At 39.1% G+C, this 20,254-nt stretch overlaps 1 protein-coding gene across 6 annotated transcripts in view; it reads right to left on the bottom strand.

The window, feature by feature from the left end:
* bcas3 (BCAS3 microtubule associated cell migration factor) overlaps positions 1-20,254 on the bottom strand; it is a 268,620-nt gene that overhangs the window by 201,150 nt on the left and 47,216 nt on the right. For all 6 annotated transcript variants that reach the window (XM_067450579.1, XM_067450578.1, XM_067450577.1 and 3 more), the window contains exons 12-13: positions 17,539-17,709; positions 15,134-15,227 (exon numbers count right to left, since the gene is read on the bottom strand). In XM_067450579.1, coding sequence (XP_067306680.1) covers positions 15,134-15,227; positions 17,539-17,709 — 265 coding nt within the window. The remainder of the gene's footprint in view (positions 1-15,133; positions 15,228-17,538; positions 17,710-20,254) is intronic.

The following is a 20,254-nucleotide window of genomic DNA, read 5'->3' on the forward strand; positions in this document are numbered from 1 at the left end:
ATGGTATTTTAAAAATAACGTAAAATAAAAGGTATAATAGCTTTTCTTGTCTCATGCGCCATTGTTTCTCTTCCGTTTCCCTCAAATATGCAAGGACTAAGCACCTTTGGTGATAGAGATGATTGTAAATGAGCATAAGTCCATACGGTCCACCATGCGTTGTTTACATCTAGCTACCACAATTCCTTGCGCTCAGGCAGTTTGGTGTGACTTTGCCTGGAATGCTACAAAGTTGTGAGAGGTGGTTTGAAGTTGTGACTTACAGGCTCAAAAACCTGCCTGGACTGCAGCATTAGTTTAGGAACAACATGAGGGCAGTTAAATGAAGACAACATTTTAAGATTTCTCCCTTTAAATACCTGTTGCATCCGATTTGCATACATATGCTGGACGAAGCAGTTAGACTTTCAGTTAGACTTCAAAGTTAACATGACATTTTAAAAAGAAATTTTTTTCTTGCTTCAGTCTGACCTGACCATAGACTGTAAAAAAAGATGAAAGACACGCCTTCACTTTCTTCAGTTGACATAAGTGAAGCCGCCAGTGTTCAAATATGTCACTGACATCTTGAGTCTTGTGTCTGCACAGTAGTGAGCATAAAGTTTAGCCAAGCTATCAAGGTCCCATCCACACTCCTGCCTAATCAAGAACTTTTTGTGAAATAAACAGTTAGGAAAACATATAGATTTAAGTCAAAGCTCCAATCTCCTCCCGAAGTTACTGAAAAATGAGCATTAGTGCCTCAGTGACTACATCTCTCAGAGAAGCTGCCAATCATAATGTCACACCCCCGTTTTTAAAGCATCACATAACTAACTAAAACCAAACTTAAAGAACGAATACTTGAATTAACATCAGCATGACAAAAACAGCCTAAAATGACAGAAACCATGTTAGGAATTTTTTGTTTTTAGTGTAATTTGATTGTTAAAGCTACACTGTGTGATATTTTCCCCCATCTAGTGGTGAAAAGGTATATGACCATCCAGTGAATAATAGTTTCTATTCCTCTCAATTTTGATTTCGCTTTAACTCCTACGTTGGCCGGTTTTGTCCAAGATTAACATGGCAATCCCCCTCTTCACATTCGACACAGTGCCATCGAGTCTTGAAATGCGAAAGGCGAAGCTTGAATTTACGGTATGTCCCTCTTTGGCTACTTTCAAGATGGAGGAGCAACATGGCGACCAGCATTCAAACCCCTCACCCGTATGTATTTTCAATGGCATATTATAAACTTACGAGAATACTTTATTACTTGAAAGAAGTAAATATGCATTAATGAGCATATATATTTTTGAAAGAACTACGTGTTTTTAGCTAAGAATAAACTAAAAGAGTTACACAGTGTAGCTTTAAGTTTGTATATGTCCCATTACATTTCAATGAGAGGGCAGGGTTTATAAGCTATACTGCATTCAGTCTCCTGGGGGTGATTGAGATCCTCTAGTCAGCAAATCTAATCTGCCCGCGATTGTCGTCTAGCAACTCTCAATACCCTTCTGAGCTGTAAATGCCAAACTCTTGCAGGGCCAATCACATCGTGTATAGAGTCGGTGGGCAGGGCCATAATGACGACGGCCGAGTTGCGTTTGCGTACTTCTAGTAAACACAGAAACTGGCGAACGGCGGTCTTTCGAATCAGCTTTGACCGCGACTCTGGAAGACCTGGAGTTTAGCTTTTCTCTGAGAAAAGAACAAAGAACGGCACTGAAGTCATTCTTAAAAAGGGAAGATGTGTTCAGAGTTTTGCCGACCGGATACGGCGAATGTTTAATCGATCAACAAGCTCCGTTTCACCTTCGTTGCTCTGGTTGGTTGTAGCGCTATCCTATCGCGTGCAGAGGGAGTTTGAAAGTAAACCGTTTATCCCTCCTTTTGGATTGAGCCCTGTCAATGGTGAGTTTCCAGACCAAACATCTTGATGTGGATCTGGCTTGTCAGGCTATGATTGAGATGCTTTGGCTTCACTTTTCAGAACTTGTGGAGCACATTTGGACCTGACCAACGACAGGACCATTTTACTCACATGTTGCCCTTAAATCACAAAAATCAAAATAACGATTTAATCCACCAAATTATTGACGTGAACTCGACGCATACGTGAGAATTTGACGCAGCTCCGCTGTTCGAATCATAGCGAATACATGACCCGGAAGAGGAGAAGCACCGCTATCGCGTGAGTTCCAGGTGAGTCATTATTTAGATTTTTTTTGCGCACAAAAACTATTCTCGAAAAAACTATTGTACAGCCACTGTAGTGAGATGGACTTTGTAACGACGTCTTTAGTGCCTTTTATGGGTCTTGTGAGTGGGTCAGTGGAAATGTACTGAATGCCAATGGAGGCCTTTCTGAAGCCTTTATCAGCCATCAGCTTTCAACTAAAATATCTTCATTTCCAACGACATGAGGATGAGTAATTAATTAAATCATTTTCATTTTTGGGTGAACTAACCCTTTAAGTCCCTATTTCAGAACAATGCAAGGAATCTACAGGTCTGGGGGGAAAAAAAAACTAATTGAACTTTTAAACATATCTAAATGTATGAAGTTTTTTTGAAAAGTTTGTCCATTTTTTTAATTTCAAAACTTTTGAAATCATATATAAGTAAAAGCAGTTAGGATGGATTGCATTCATATCAACTGCGAAACACAATGCAGTTCGTGAAACGTATCCCAGAACACCCTTTTCATGCAAATTCTGCCGTTTCACAGAAACGCAATTCAACAAACCGAAATTTGACACCAAATGAACATGAGTCAACACCAAAAGCTGTACAGTGACCATTGCTTCCTATTTCCAAGTGTTTTGTTGTTGTCCCCTTAACAAGTCTTTAAACAAAACATCTGCTTAACTTCCACACAGCAATGTTTTATTTCCAAAGTGTCTGAGCTATTCTCCCTGACCGACTCCAATGATCTCAGCAGCCTGACAAGTAGAGACCGGAGAACTGAAACAAAAATATCCCTTTTAAATTAACAACACTCGCCTAAGACCTTTGAAAAAGAGGAAATCTCAAATTATAAACATGTGGATAATGCTTTAAAGAGTGGACGTTGGGAATCGGTGTTCTCCAGTACCGCAGACACGAACTTTACGCAAGAAAAAAAGTACAAATAAACACATCAATCACTGTGCTTTGTCCTTGTGGCCGCCCACATTAGTTGTAAAAGCACAACCCTGTGTGCGTGTGTGTTTGTGGTCCTTTGTGAGTCCATTGGACGGCCTGCTCTTCTGTCATGCTGCACTTGTGGAGGTGTTTATGAAAGCTGTGGAACACACACACAGGGTTTGCACATCTCACATCAAAGCCGCCCACTCAAGCCTGGAGCGAGCAACACTCACTTAGTCCAGAGGCCACCCTTACTCAAACCATCAGATAACAGTACGAAGGAGAGGAGGAGACTGGCATGGGTCAACATGCAGTCAATAACTTGTTAATCTTTTACAGACTAAGTGAGAACTTCTAAAAGCTGGGCTGTTTGATCCCAACCTGGAGGCAGCTTTTGTGTGTGTGTGTGTGTGTGTGTGTGTGTGTGTGTGTGTGTGTGTGTGTGTGTGTGTGTGTGTGTGTGTGTGTGTGTGTGTGTGTGTGCGTGTGTGTGTGTGTGCGTGTGTGTGTGAAGCTGAGGACAGGGTGGTAGATTGAGGCCTGGCACGGCCACTGTGCAGGGTTTCGCGGTGAGCCGGGCAGATGTAATGCCGTCTCCAGTTTCCATTCCTCTGGGCGGCAGGGATGACTGCTGTGGATTCCAGAGGGGGCTTGTGAGCACGTCTCACAGGCTCGTGTGGCCAGAGATTCTGTTTATCTAGGCACGTTGGTACCAAGGATATGCTCTTTAAACATGGTGCACTGCTCCTGTGGGCATGCTGGCTTGGAGAGGCACTCAACGCTCTTAGCTACGAAACCACATCCACAATTCAATTGAGAGCTTTGAGGAAGGGAAGGGGAAAACCTAGGTGGGAGGAGGAAAAAGGTGCCCATGGTTCATTTAATGCACATTCAAGTGTAACGAAGGAGAATGTTTATGTATTTGCTTTACAGCCATACCACCTGTAAGCGCTTGAATATTAATAGATCATAAACGCCTTTTCTCGGCAGGAGGCAATCATTACTTAAATACAACACTTCAACGAAATTCGCATTCTAGAGAATCAGGGTAACCAAGGTGACCACGAGGTCACATCCATTAAGAAAAGATGGAAGTGTAGGTTATCACTAGGCCCACACCGAATCGGCACACTATCCTGAGCTGATTGTGGGGGGAAATCGGTTTAATGATGGGCATCAATCTTTTTTTGGAAGGAATCAGATATTATTTCATTATTTCTTTCAAAACAAATGAGCATATTATGCGAGTATATAAAGTCATAAGTAATTCATATATACCCCTCCAAATCATTGAATTCAGATGTTCCAGTTACTTCCATAGCCACAGGTGTATAAAATCAAGCGCAAAAGAAAGGAGACGCTTCTACAAACCTTAGTGAAGGAATAGGTCACTCTTAGGAGCTCAGTGAATTCAAGTGTGGTATTGTGATAGGTTGCCACCTGTGCAGTAAGCCCATTCGTGAAATTTCCTCAATACTAAATATTCCACGGTCAACTGTTACAAAGTGGAAGCAATTTGAAACAATAGAAACTCAGCCACAAAGTGGTAGGCCACGCAAAAATCACAGAGAGGGGTCAGCGCATGCTGTGCGCAGAAGTCTCCAACATTCTGCAGTCATTAGCTACAGACCTCCAAACTTTGTGTGGCCTTCAGATTAGCTCAAGAACAGTGCCTAGAGCTTCATGAAATAGGTTTCCATGGCCGAGCAGCTGCATCAAAGCCTTAAATTACCAAGTGCAATGCAAAGCGTCAGATGCAGTCTTGTAAAGCATGCCGCAACTGGACTCTAGAGCAGAGACGTGTTCTCTGGAGTGATGAATCACGCTTCTCTGTCTGGCAACACGATGGACGAGGCTAGGTATGGTGGTTGCCAGGAACACGGTACCTGCTTGACTGCATTGTGCCAAGTGTGCCAAGTTTGTTGGAGGGGGGAATTTTGGTGTGAGGTTGTTTTTCAGAGGTTGGGCTTGGCCGCTTTGCTTCCAGTAAAATAAATTCTTAATGCATCAGCATACCAAGACATTTTGGACAATTTCATGCTCTCAACTTTCTGGAAACAGTTTGGGGATGGCCCCTTCCTGTTCCAAAATGACAGCATAACAGTGCACAAAGCCAACTCCATAAAGACAGGGATGAGCGAGTTTGGTGTGGAAGACCTTGACTGGCCAGCACAGAGTACTGACCTCAAACAGATAGAACACCTTTGGGATGAATTAGAGCGGAGAACGTCAGCCAGGCCTTCTAGTCCAAAATCATTACCTGACCTCACAAATTCCCATTAACACACTAGTAAACCTTGTGGAAAGACTTCCCAGAAAAGTTAAAGCCATTATAGCTACAAAGGATGGGTCACTCCATAATTAAACTAAGGGGATGCCATTAAAGTTCATGTGCATGTAAAGGCAGGTGTCTATAGTATAGTACAATATAGTACATATGTGCACTGTCCCTTTAAGAGCGAATGCACAGATCTAACATACTGACATGCATTTACTTTCTCAACCGTTTACATTCACTTAAGACATAACCGACTAGGTTTACCAGGATATTTGCTTTTTTATTTTATTTATAATTTTGTGTGAATTTTTCCTCATGTGCAAGAAGACAGAAAAGAGAGCTCAGTTTAGTAGACCCCATTAGTTTCTGGGTGCTTTGGATGTTTGTGCACATAAAAAACTCCCACATTGCGCAAGGGAAAAGACTGTCTCCATTGTGCTTTAATTGGGAATGATGAGTTATGATTGGTTTGTGTGATAAATCCCACCCCTTGTTTTTGTGCGCATTTTCATCAGTCTGAATGAAGATAATGATGCATTAATGGGTAGACTAATTGAAAAGTCAGCAACTTTGTTACATCAAAATCAAACTTGAGTGAGCAATCAGCTTGGGGATATTAAAGGTGCATCTTCCTGTCTATGTGTCTGTGTATGACCAGTGTGTGCAAGCTTGATGACTGCTGAAAATCTATAATGTGTACCTTGAATGCAATGTAAGTCGCTTTGGATAAAAGCGTCTGCCAAATGCATAAATGTAAATGTAATGTAAAATGAAAATATGTTGACTATTTAAAAGAAAAGCTGATCATTAGTTCACAAGAAATATACATTGTTTAAATTTTTACTGCATTCAGTTAGTATTTTGGAATAAATGTAAAAAGCGTAAAAACATCAACTTGATGAAATGTATACTTGGTTTAAAAAATTGAAATTTACATAGTTACAGCAAAAAAAAAAAAAATGTATTTGGTCTCTCTTTTTTATGTAATGTTTATTAAAACAGCTAAATTAAATGTAACGTACATACTTTTACATTTGTTATTAACATTGTTTTTATACTTTGCCTCCTAATTTTGAAACACCACCGCACACCAATGGATTTGTGTGTGTGTGTGTGTGTGTGTGTGTGTGTGTGTGTGTGTGTGTGTGTGTGTGTGTGTGTGTGTGTGTGTGTGTGTGTAATGTCAAGCAATAACATTTTTACAACCCCTCAAACTGTAACATGAAGATGATTTCTCTATTAGTTGCCACAGAGTTCTGGAGATCATTTTTTGTTTGTTTGTTTTTCTGATTTTGGAAGAATCAGATTTTTTTTTATTAGAAGATTAGAAGTTACACTAGTCAGATTATCATTCTTACAATTTGCTGCAGGCCAAATGACAACTTCATGCACCACAAAAAAAAATTGAGGGAGGCATTTGGCGAGTGCTAATTATGAACACTGCCTTTTTATCTCCAAGTCTTTAGGTTACAATTTATGCAAGCCTGAAATCACTCTCTTAGGTTCTTGTTGTGGATCTTTCTATGGCCACTAAATGCAGTTGATGCTTGACAGCAGTACAAATCTATTTTACGCTCAGTGGTAGAAAAATCACAGTCTCCTTGAAAAGCTTAGTCAGCCTAAAACAGGCCTTTTTGTGATTTTTAAAAGCCCCAAATAAATGAGCTAAACCACAATCTCTAGATAAGAGTCTGACTGCAGAAAGGAGGAGTATGGAAAGAGAGTAATCCTTTCTCAGGAAACAGACAGTCGCTATAATCTCTTTCCATTTCAGTGCTCTCTTTTATTTTAAAGGGTTCTGTTAGCTAATTAATCCTCTGAAACTTTTACCACAGCAAACACGATTCCACAATTCTTTACGCTGCGCTTCGATGTTAATGCCCTTAATTTGAGGGATGACCTTAAGATTTTCTCAGGACAATGGACCATTCATTGCAACTGAGGTGTTTGGAAAACTAACGTCGGATGTTCTTTGGGAATCTCGTGGATCTTTGGAAAACTAAAGCCAACCGGCCAAACTAACTAATACAAAAAAAAGCCTCTGAGCGTAAAAGCATAAAGCTGTCAGCAAAAACTTGGTCCACACAGGCAATCATTCCTACAAAAACAAACTAGTAACTAGAGGTGAAGAAGAGAAGTAACTCTGCTCAGGTCAAGAGGAATGAAAGGGGGGGAGATCAGGGGAGTGTTTCCATTGAAGCCTTGAAACCAAAGCGCCTGACCAAAGTTTTACAACTACAAACTGAGGGACAGACGCCCCAAGACACCACTTTTACCACCTTTTGGAAACAGCATTAAAACAGCCAAGAGACAACTTTTAGCTTTTTTGTTAGACAGTTTGTGTCTGGATATGTTAGTTGCATAAGTTTAAAAAAAAAAAAATTTAAGGATTTTTTTTGTTGTAATTTAAGCAAAAATATGTTGTATAACATGCTGGTTCTACAGGTCATCTTTGACTAAAATGTCAGCTCCTCATTTTGAATTGATTCTTTCACAAATTGAATGAAATATTTATTCTGGACGTATAACAAACAGAGGCAACGGATTTTAACAGCTATTGTTCATAATTCCTATGGGGGAGGGGGAGTTTAATGTATTTCAAAGATTATTTTATTTTTTTAACAAAAATCTATATGCACATCATCAGATTTCATAATGCCATTATAAAATAGAGCTTATGCTCCAGGCAAATTCCACTAATGTCCCGCTCTTCGCTTGCAATGTGCATTAAAGGCGACGTCTCAGCCTGGGCCCTTAATCCCTGCTGACTGTCCCACTGTGCTCAGGAACAGCGCAAAATGGAATGTGATACACAGTCACAGCCCCATTAAAGAAAACGCATGTGCACACACAAATTCATGTGTGAATCTTACCAAAACCCAATAAACAAGCTTTTTCAATGAAGCAGAGGAGTTCAGTTCCATCCTTAAATGCTACCTCTGTGAAGATATGGCTTATTACAAACTGAAGGAAAAACACAGAATTCCATGTCACAGACTTTCATCATGCATACAATTATCAAACTAAGATACAATGACTCAAAGGAAATGAAGAGTCAAATGAAGAGTCTTGCGAAGTTCCCCAAGCAAGTTTTACTTAAAGGGTTAGTTCACCCCAAAATGAAAATTCTGTCAGTAATTACTTACCCTAATGTCGTTTGAAAACCATAAGACCTCCGTTCATCTTCGGAACACAAATTAAGATATTTTTGTTGAAATACGATGGCTCAGAAAGGCTTTTATTGACGCCAATGTAATTTCCTTTCTTAAGACCCATAAAAGGCACAAAAGATATCATTACAAAGCCCATCTCACTACAGTGGCTCAACAATAATTTTATGAAGGGACGAGACACAAGAAGTGACGCAAAAAAACCACACAAAATAACTACTTATATAATGTTGGGCCAATTTCAAAAAGATTTGAACGTTTATGAATCAGCGTATTAATTCAGGATTCTGCTCGCCAATGTCACGTGATTTCAGCAGTTTGACACGCGATCAAAATCATAAAATCAATACGCTGATTCATAACGGTTCAACACTTTGTTTTGAAATCGGCCCATCACTATATAATACGTTATTTTATTTTTTTGCACACAAAAACTAATTCTCGTCTAAATATGATTGTAGAGCCACTGTAGTGAGATGGGCTTTGTAATGACGTCTTTAGTGCCTTTATGGGTCTTAAGAAAGGAAAATACTTTGGTGGATTTCATCGGATATCAACAAAAATATCTTAATTTGTGTTCCGAAGATGAACGGAGGTCTTACGGGTGTCAAACGACATTAGGGTAAGTAATTAATGACAGAATTTTCATTTTTGGGTGAACTAACCCTTTAGAAGGTAGAGCGGGGACCAAACATCTGAAAAGTCTTTTCCCTCTCTAAAAGTGTTTGTTGACAGCAGCAATAAAGAAAAATCTAGAAAATGTTCCAAAGAGAAGCAAGAACATATTTTAAATCTTACACGTGCAGTCACAAATTTCCTCACTTTATTTAACAGATGAAAATAGTGCCGCATTCTAAATATTTTCAACAACAACAACAAAAAAAAACATTTTTTTAAAAAGTATAACTTTGGTCAATTTTTAAACTAGGCTTTACTTTACATTTTCATCTCTGGGTGTTTGTGAGTGACTCACGGGAGTGGGTGCTAGAAAGGCCACATCCGCAACAGACAAACAGGCTCTTCAGATCACCCTTTCCCTTTAAGAGCCCGCAAGCAAACACTTGCCAGATGAACTGGGCTAAACTAAGCTGCCTCGCAAGAGCAGATTCCTTGATGCTTATCAGTTCCGTGATTGAGTGGAATTACAGCGAGTCTCATGGGCCGTGAGACCTGTCCACCCTCGCACTGCACGCGACCGTGCCCTTACACCAATCGCTCACTCTGTTATCGATTAAGACCAGTTTAGTTTAGTTTAAACTTTGTAGAAACATCCTAAAAAAAAGAGAAGCAGGACCAGGAGAGGACAAGGAGTGAAAAACAGATACTCTGGCTAAAGTGAGTCCTGTGCGCCGCTGTTCGGAGCGGCATCCTTTAATTATGCGCCTATGAATAGAAGCTCCAATACCACAGAACAAGCGCCAGCTACCCAACTGGCCGCCATTTTCTACCCTCGCCCTTTTGTTTTGCGTCCAACACACACTGTTGAGTTGGATTTCTTACATAAGTGCTTTTGATTTTTTTTTTCTTTGGTGGAGGTTTGCACGTTCCAGTCAATGTCAAGACACCACACTGTTTCTTTTCAAGTCGGCCTTTTCCCTCTCTGAAATCAAAACCGTCCGGATGGAGTTGCGGTCGGCCCTGAGGCCAGAGTGACACTTTCCAGTGGCTTTAACATAGTTAATTTAGGACAAGTCAGGCTAGGTGAACAAGGCTAAACTTCTCACTTAAAAAAAAATAATTAAAAAAATCAAGCCGCCATTCACGTTCCTTCACAGTTGCTGAGACGGCATTTCTTGAAAATCTCAAAAAGCTGTTTTTGATCATGTGTTAATGATGTCAGGAACGTAAATTACAGCATAGATGCGAACACCGGTCTCTGGGAATACTCAGCCTGACCTTATTAGTCAGCATATCTAGAGACTCTTTTCTGTATCAAGGACGACAGGGATTTCTTCCAGCCTTCCTGGTGCCAAACAATTTCATAACTCAAAACAATTATTATAGCCCTTTCGATTTATGCCCAAGCAAATGAGGTGATAACAGACACATCCCATTATTTCTGAATAAAGCTGACAGGTGAAGGTTAAACTGTTTGAAGTTTACAGCACCCCACTGTTATCTCAAACAAGTTGCCCCAGAGCACTCTCCACATGAGGGCAGAGGACGCCTGACAAAAGGCCATGCTGGGGCTCAGCACTCGAGGGACCGGGGCCTCCCTGGGCCGAGACAATCTTCAGTGAAAGAGTAACCAAAACATTACACCAACCATTCACACGAGCGAACCCAAAGATATGAAAGTTCAGGACTCCTCAATAAGTATTTTTCAATTACGCTGGTTAGATTTGTACTTGCCTTTTCAATAATTTCACTGACCCAATTAAATCTATTAAATATATAACCGTTTAAAAGATTGTGGTCTGTAAGGTTTTATTTTGAAAAAAAATGAATACTGTTAACCAGCAAGAATGCATTAAAAAGACATTTATAATGTTACAAAAAGATTTAATTTCCAATAAATGTTTTTGTTTTTTTTTGTTCTTTTTTTTAACTTTCTATTCATCAGAGAAACATCGGGGGAAATTTTAAGCAGCACAACAATAATAAATAATAATACATGTTTATTGAGCATCAAATCAGTATATTCAAATGATTTCTGAAGGATAATGTGACACTGAGGACTGGCGTAATGATGCTGAAATCTCAAATTAATAAATTACAATTTAAAATGTTGGTCTTGGTGATCATAGACTTTTTGTTAAAACATTTCATATATATATATATACACACACACACACAACACAACTTTCTGAAAGCTATAAATTTACACTTTTGCTGGAAAATATATCTATGATATTTATATAATATGACTATAATATTTCACACCGTCCTTATTAAGCACATAATTCACATAATTCTCTATTGACTCTCTGTAGGATTTCAGATCAATATGACGGTTGTTTGGTCAAATTTGTTTTTACAGAGACCTTCAATTCTTTGATGATCTAAGAAAAACACACATTTGCACTAATATTTGCAGAAGTAATGTCCCTGAGCAGGCTGTTGACTGTATGTTTGCTTTGCTCTGCGATCCATAGCACTTTTCTCTTACACACTCATGAAGATAAAAGGACTTCAGGGCTGAGAATCCCAGTGCAGTTGTGGTGGTGGGACACTGACTTCACCTACACCTTCTGCTCTACACATGCTAATGGGGAAAAGGTGGCTTACTACTTTGAGGTCTAAAGGTTAACCAATAGCGCCACCTAGAGACAAACAAGCTATGTCCAAAGCAAGGTCAGTACAATCTAATTAAAATGATCTAATTCACTGCATTTTCTTTGCCTCATCTTAAATGAAAAACAAAAGCAAAATGCAAATGCAATAGTTCAATAATGCTGAAAAAACAAGGGAGAGAACATGGACAAGAGCATGGAGCTTCCAAAACAAGAAAAAAAATCATTCATACATTAGTATAATAAAACTACAATTACTGAAAGAAAACAAAACCCATTGTTTTACCCAAATAAAAATGTTCTGCTCAGAACTTACTCTTTAAAAGATAACTATTGATATTGATAACTTCAAAAAAATTCTAAATATTTAGTGGTCTTTTAAGGGTCTTAACCACTTTAATAAAAAAATAACTGGTCAGGAACTTAGCAAGAGTTCAACAAATAATGTAGATAAAATAACTTAGAATGGAATAGCCTTCCCTTTTGATTTTTTTTTAAATGTTTAAGCCGTGTGGGTAAACATACTGACAGCTTTTTACGGGAAGAAGAGTCAGTGTTGTTCCACTCAATGATGGTGGTTTCAAAAAGTTAATGAGTAGTTGAAAAATGTCTCCCAGTTAGTTTGAGTGTAATGCTAGACCAAATATTCACTACAGGGTTCAAAACTGGACTCCAGGCCAAAACAAGACACTTCTTGGTTGTCCTTCCAATTTGGGCAGGAGCATTGTCTTTTTGAAAAATAACATCAAATCATTCCTCTTGAGATAACTTTTCAATTGTGTGAAAGAAGTTATTCTGCAATATTCTTCAAAGCAATAAATGACCTTTCACAGTCAAGTAGCTCACCAACACCAGCAGCTAAAAAGACTCCTGTGACACCTCTTCCTCCATGCTTCACTGTGGTAAATAATATGCATTTATTAACATATTTCTCAGCAGATATTCAAGGACACCATCCTGGATCATCACTACGCAATTCATGTTTCATCGTGATTCATCACTCTACACACAACTTCCCATATTCTGCCATAAACTACATTCTGTCTTTGATGTTTTTTGAGACAGAAATAGCTTAAGTAGTGCATTTGCTTCAATTTAGCTAATTTCCTCACCAATAATTTGTGGTCAAGACAATTAAAAGCTTAATGTTTAGCAATTTTGGGCTTGGTCCATTTTTTGCCCATGAGTATACTGAAAAAACAAAACAAAACAACTCAAACGTTTCTCCTAAAATAGAACTTGAAACCAAAAAGACAATGACAATAACAGTACAGAGCTGTAATTATAATAAAATAGCCTATAAATAAAATTAAATGTAATAAAAAATGTAGAACAAAGTGATTGTCAACACTGTTTTATAATGTATTTTTAAAATATTAATTCAACGAATCAATCATAAATAAGATGTATTTATTTGCTTTTAACAACTCCTTACATAAATTATCTTTATAATATCACTGCTCCCAAGCTCAATGACGGCTCACATGCCCGTGTTTTGTGGCATGGCTTGGCATCCGTTCAATATTGTGCGGTTGAGGCGGAAGACCATCAGGAATGTTTTGATCTACTAAGATATGCAACATTTCCTTATAATCTTTCAGTAGCATGATGCACAAAACATTTGAACCCAGAGGTGTATACTTATGTATACAATGACTCATCCATTAATGGAGTCTCCCAGTGTTCGTTAGTAAGAACAGATATGTGAAGGATTTTACTTAGAGCAATGGCTATCAGCAGCTTTCAGCACCTTCTTATTAGAAGAGCCCTCAATCTGCAACACACACCTCACAATGAGCCAGTGTGACTGGACTGGATATCCGGAGAAACAAACATGATTATATGTAAAATTAAAAGGTGATCAGATAACTGCCTATCAAAATGAGCCAAGACGTTCGTTCAAGGTCAGGTTGAGGACATTCCAGCCTCGGTTTTACTGTATTTTTTTTTTTCTCATAAACTCCAAGAAATGGTTGGAGCTATTATGGCCTAGTGCTCTAGACACATCAAGTTATAATGCTCAAGCAAAACCAGATTCAAAAACTGCCTGCATAACATCCTGATCACGTTCCTCAAAAAAAAAAAAAACTTATTTGAATAAGGTGCAAAATGCAACAGGTAGTGAATAACAGCCTTCTTGATGGCTAAAGCATGTTGTGACGTGGCTGACTAAATGTTCTAAGAGTTATGAACCCGTCCTAAGCCTTCTGAATAGAGTGAGGACATTACAGCTCCTCTCATCTTTGAGAGTTGAAACTGTACCCGTTCAGTGCTTGGGGTATCCAAAAGAGACCGAGGGCTTTGTTACCTCAATACACTTCAGGAGAGACAGACATGAACAAGATCAATGAGGGCTAAATATTCCACTACGTGTTAAAGAGAGACAAGAGGGAAGAAAGAGAAGGATGGATAGAGAGGAAAAGAAGGGGAAAATGACAGTGACTGATGTGCTAGGGGGCAGTTTCTCCAGAAGACACACAAAGGCTGCTTTTCAGAACAACAGATCTCACATGATCTCAAGGGCCAAGCAGACAGGAACGCTTAGGGAACAAGATGAGGTTACATGCAAAAAAGTGACAAGACTAACACATCCATCTCCTTCTCAAATGTATGGTATTTTACAGCTTAGTATCAATCTATTTTCCCCATGAAGGCCACTTATAATACAAGACAAGCCTTCCTGCACCAAAGTCAAGCTTTTGCTGGACTATTGTCCACCCTCACAATTAAAGGAATAGTTCACCCCAAATTTTATTTTACACGTTATTTATTCCTGTAATTCCTGTAACTTCAAAAGACTCTTATATTCTATTCAAAAGAGAATATATGCAAGAGTCCAATTCTCTTCTATTATATAGGAAACAGCAGTCAACATTCCTATTTAATACATACAGTTGTGTTTCATAGTGTTTCATGCAAGAAATGAATGTGTTTCATGCAAGAAAACATACAGGTTTGGAACAACATAAAAGAGAAGTAAAAGATAACAGAATCTTAATTTATAGGTAACTATAAATTACTATATCATTACAAAGGCTGCTTCTTTACCTTTAAGACTTCTAAATGAATTAGCACTGTTATGATTGGCTAAACTCCATGTACAAGTCGGTTATCAGAGCAGGTCAGTTCCATTGCAGCTTGGTCTAAATGGTCTGGGTTGACTGGGTAGGAAACTTCGTGTAGTGAACAGAATGCATCTGCATTGTAATTCAATGTTTTAATTCAAAAAGGCAAGGAACATCCACAATGTGTACCATGTAAACGCCTGCCACACAAGTGCCTGGAGTTTTGTGCTTTGGTAGAACTCAGTGAGGCATCACAATGAGGTGTTCACTTACCACTCGGGTTAAACGCCATGCAGGATATGGGCTTATCATGTGCTGGAAAATGTGCAATCACTCCTTCTCCATCAGAATCCTCACTAACAAGAACCTGAAACATACACACAATAACGCTACAGTAAGTTGATGAAGCCACATAAATAAAAGCTGACTTCTTGTTTACCTCACGTCTCAGTGTTTTAGGCGCATAGCTAGTCATTGGCTCTACAATGGCCCGTGCAATCTGATCTTCACAGTTACATAAGATTTAATCAGTTAAACAAAGATGCGTTTTGGCATTTTGTTTAAAACGGAGTGCGTTTTAAGTTGTGCTCGAATAGCAAAAAATGGGCTGAAAATGTTTCCATGTCTTTTTTTATGATCATCATACATTCCCCGTCATGTCATTCAACCCTAAACATGTTGCGGGTGCTTAACAATTATCCTTGTGTCTACTTTAATCCACACTGGAAGATTTTAGCTTTAAATGACGTATGGTCAGCAAAATAGTTTCATTATGGAATTCAAATAAATTTGACTCAATTTTTAAAAGATGTCTGCAAATATTTTGGTGTGTTTTATGAACACGGCTTCAAAGAAAGTAAGACTAACCCACATGACCACTACGATCAATGTGCATGTTCTGCCAAAGCCCACAGCGCAAACGTATTGTATCAGACAGAAAGAAAGTGACATGCTGAAGGAGTTAAAAAAAAAAAACAGCAGAAGGAAACTCTATAGTGTCTCTTTACGTTTTGATACCCAAAAGAGATGAATAGCTCCCAGTTAAAAATAACCGTAATTTGAATCCGTAATTCATCCCTTTATGTACGTTACTACAAGAAAAGATAATGAGGGATAGAGAATTTTTTCTTTATTTACTCAATAAACCAAATATAAAATAAATGAAAACCAATACAAATCTAAATGGTGTAAATATTAATATTCAATGTACATTTTGAAATAGCCTTTCATACTTGAAAGATAGGAAGAATGAAAAAGGAGAGCGTGTTGCTCATAAGGGGCTATTCTCTGGTCAGTGGTCCTCTGTTAAGTTTGCTCATGAAAGAGATTATAACTAAGCCCAGACATGAGACAGCCGGAGAGAAGAGTGATAAATCTAGCAGAGTGTTGCATTAAGGAGCAAGGCAGCTTTTAATAGGATCCAGTCCAAACAGAAAACAGCCTTGCTCTAAAATCCAGACATTTATTTCAGACTGCAAAAAAATGCCCCTGTGACACAAACCAGATCGCTTTTATTGGGGGCAACAAAAAAAAGAGACAATGTTGTTCTGTACAGGAATATACTATTGCTTCAGGAAAGTATTTGTGTATGGATAGATCTGAAGAGCAAATAAACTTGTAGGTAACACAGAACTGAGAGGGGATGATGAAGATGAGGGGGTAGGGGCGTGTCCCCCTGAGACTGGGAGTGGGGGAGATGGGAAAAGAAGAAGAAAAAACACGAGAAAATGTCAAGACCACTGCTGGAGTCACGGGAGAATGGCAATGACAGTAAATTCCGCAAATCTGTTTTGTGTGAACAACGAAAAACTAACTAGTCCACTTTGGGAAAAGCGCAGCTTCTTCTAAAGGTTGGCTTTAGTGTGTGGGTTGTGAAAATAAATGCAGGAAACCTCTCTTAGAAAGTGTTGACCTAGCAAAAACAGTGTGATATAGGTTTATAAATAAGCAGAATAAATCACACCTTTAAATGAGAGTAACATGTTAATCGGGTCACGGCAGACTCTCAAGGGAATCGAAGGTTAAACTATCATATTTTTAACAGCCCACTAAATGGGAGGATATATTTACATGGGTCAGAATCAATAGGATAGCGAAACCTGTTCCAACTTAACCTCTCTCCAAGTAAAAATCCTTGAACAGGAGAACTGCAAATATTATAGCTAGCCTTTACACCGAGTGCTCTATTAAAGTGATCATGTGTCACACACCTACAAGTCCTCTTTTAACACGCATTCAGGCCTTAATGGAAAAAGGAAAAGGACGGTTAGACCTTTTCTGTAATGCTCCTGCAATGACCTGCCTGTGATCTCAAGCTAAAAGGCTACGGTTGTGCCAGCCAAGGGGGAAAGAGCCACAGGAAGTGGCTAAATCATGAGATCAGGAGACTGCGGCCTGGCACGGAGTCTGTGAACGAACAGTGGAGCATGTGCTCTTATGACAAGGTGATGACAAACCCCTTGGGCCACATGAAGCTCTAATACTGAATGAGTTATGAATGGGATTAATGGATTATTTATCTCGAAGAAAAGAGGAATGAATCTGGGTTCTTGAGGATCAAGGTCACATGGGTGAAGAAAGTCCATAAACAGTGATAGAAATCTCAATCTCAAATCTCACAGACCTCCATCCCTGGTCAAAACCATACTGATTATGCTGTATAAGTGAGAATTTCTTACCTGTCCTTCTCCCACAGTGTGTGTGTCTATGATGGTGACCACACCAGGTTGGTGAGGGCTGCGGCGGGTGCCACTGTGGGCAGTGCCCTCTTCGTCAGGCACGCCTGATGGCATCGTACCAGCAAGCTGGGTCACAACCTTACCCACCATGGTCAGGCCTGTCTTCAACGTCTGACAGGAAGACAGAGACACAACAGTACAATTAGTACTTTATGACAGCGATTTTTTTTTACCATTGGAAATAAACCCACATTTCATGAACTGAAACCAAAAAGAATTAAATTTGGTAATGCTATTCAAGGTGTTCAAGGTGCAAAGATGGTAAATTAAACCAGTTGTGGTAAAGTTTTGGCAAAAAAGCTGCATCTCTATATTTAAGCCCAAAAATTTAAAGGTGCAATATGTAGGGTTTTTGCAGTAAAATATCCAAAAACCACTAGGCCAGTTAAGTACTTACAACATCCCAAATGTTTTCAACTATTTGTCATGAGAAAATTGCGATTTTAACCAAGGAACCGGGACGTGTGAGGAAGTCGCCTGTAAATGCCGTCATGTCATAGCGCTACCCTCGGTTTTCTGCTTTTTCTGTCGTAGAAACCATGGCAACAGACGTGGACAACTGCATAACGTCCCACGACACGCTGTTGTAGTTTCGTTCAAACATTATGGACCATGGCAAGCAGACTTTGGAACAAAATGAGAAATTAAAAGAGGACTGGTATCGACGTGGTGTTTTCGAGATTGCGAGAGCTTTGCAACAATCTTCGATTTGACAGAAATACCGTCTTGCATGTGCTTTATTAGACAGGTGAGTAAATGTACATAAAATTAATCAATGTTATGTAGCACAACACAATGAAATATTACTGCTTACTGCTAGTCTCATACAGCCAACAAACTAACACACAGACTAACACTATAACTTTCAACACACTCAAATTCAGTTTAGATGGTGTAGACCAAGTGAAACAGCATTGTGTTTATTCACAATTTCAATTCGTCAAATAAACTGACTTGTAAGAGTAGTACCGGTAATTCAGCACTTGTGAGTAGTTTGGTAGAATGAAATGTGCTTTTTATATCCCCTGGACTTGAGTGTGGCGCTAATATCTGTCTCTTATTAGTAATCTCGCCCTGCTTCATACCAAAGCCATAGTTTAAAAACACGAATGCCTTCACTCATCCATAAACATTCTTTCCTCATTAACATTATTAGATCCATGATGACAAGTTCCATGATTCCACACTCATTCACAACGTCATCAATGGCTTTATTATTGTTTTAAAGAGGTTAGCGACCACTAGTGGTGAAAACATACATATTATAGCTTTAAGTGCTAGATAGTAATAAGTTCAGGTGAGTGTTTTGGTCAATGGCTGAAACCAAAAATTCATATCTTTTTCCAAACATTTATAGCTTGCCAAGATTTTGGTTCATCACTTATTTAGGATTTATTAACCATAGTTAACAATTTAGGGGATGATGTTATATCCAAATCACAACTTTTGATTACTACTCATAATTGTAAATGACTATTTGTAAATATTGTTACGTTATTTAATAAACATAAATTCATCAATAAATTAAAAAGGGCTTAGGAATGTGGTCAATACCTTAGAGATATTTTCTACTAACATGTATCGTATGGAAACATAATATTTAATCATAATTTTGAAGATTTTTTTTTAAATAATTTTATGTAAAAAAAATAAAATAATGTTTTATATATAATTAAATAATTCATGCAAATGGTTAAAAGACAAACATTTTTTTTTTAATTCTGCAACAGTTGTGCTAGCAAACTTTAAGTTCTATTGCAACACTCAAATCAATAATGCAAACAATGTTCCCACATCCAGAAATTTTGTTGAGCAATAACCTACAAAACATGTTTGCATCCAGTGTTGTTTGAGGCAATGTCAACAGACAGGTGTGTAAGTTAGCCGTGTAGGCTAACGGTTAGCATTTGTGTGAGGGTGTACTCATAGATATGAGCTGTGAAGAGATGTCCGAGTTCTGGCACAGCAGTCGGTATGGTGTCTGCCACCAGCCGGCCGTCCCCCTCCCCTTGCCAGCCCTGATCAATGGGGACTGTTTGGATTAGCACTAAAAACTCTAACTGCAGTGATTAGAAAACACATTAGTGTTGATCAATTAGGAGGCAAACGCTTCTCTTAATAATTGATGGGGCAAAGCAATTTACACACAGTCAGTTAGTGGGCTTGTCAGAGCATTCTCCAAAGGGCCCAACAAACACAGGCGCCACAAGGTATTGACGCTGCCGCTTGGCCTGAATGCCTGATTAAGCTCTCCGGGGCCTTGGCAGACAGACACACACATACAGCAACGCTCACTCCATTAAGTGAGAACTAGAGGAGACCCTACTTAAGCTGTGCTATCCACTTACCCCAAACACAGTTCACAGCGGCAGAGGTCTGAAAACAGAACCCTGGGGCAACCCGGCTCACACAGACTTGTGGCTGGCACAATGACACCTCGCTTTTGGTCACATCGCGCTCATTTACACAATCTGTGCCCTGCAAGAATTCAATTTTGCAAAAGGTGCCCTCCCCCTCCTTTTGTGATTGTGTTACAGGATTGATGGGAGATGGCCCCCTGGCCCCCAGACGGCCGCACTCAGAGCCACTCAGCACAGGGACTGTGTGTCAGAGTGGAGGAGATGGTTATAAATCACAGCCCCGTCTGCAGACGGCC

Source organism: Pseudorasbora parva, chromosome 8, assembly GCF_024679245.1.
Source record: "Pseudorasbora parva isolate DD20220531a chromosome 8, ASM2467924v1, whole genome shotgun sequence".
Classification (NCBI taxonomy): domain Eukaryota; kingdom Metazoa; phylum Chordata; class Actinopteri; order Cypriniformes; family Gobionidae; genus Pseudorasbora; species Pseudorasbora parva.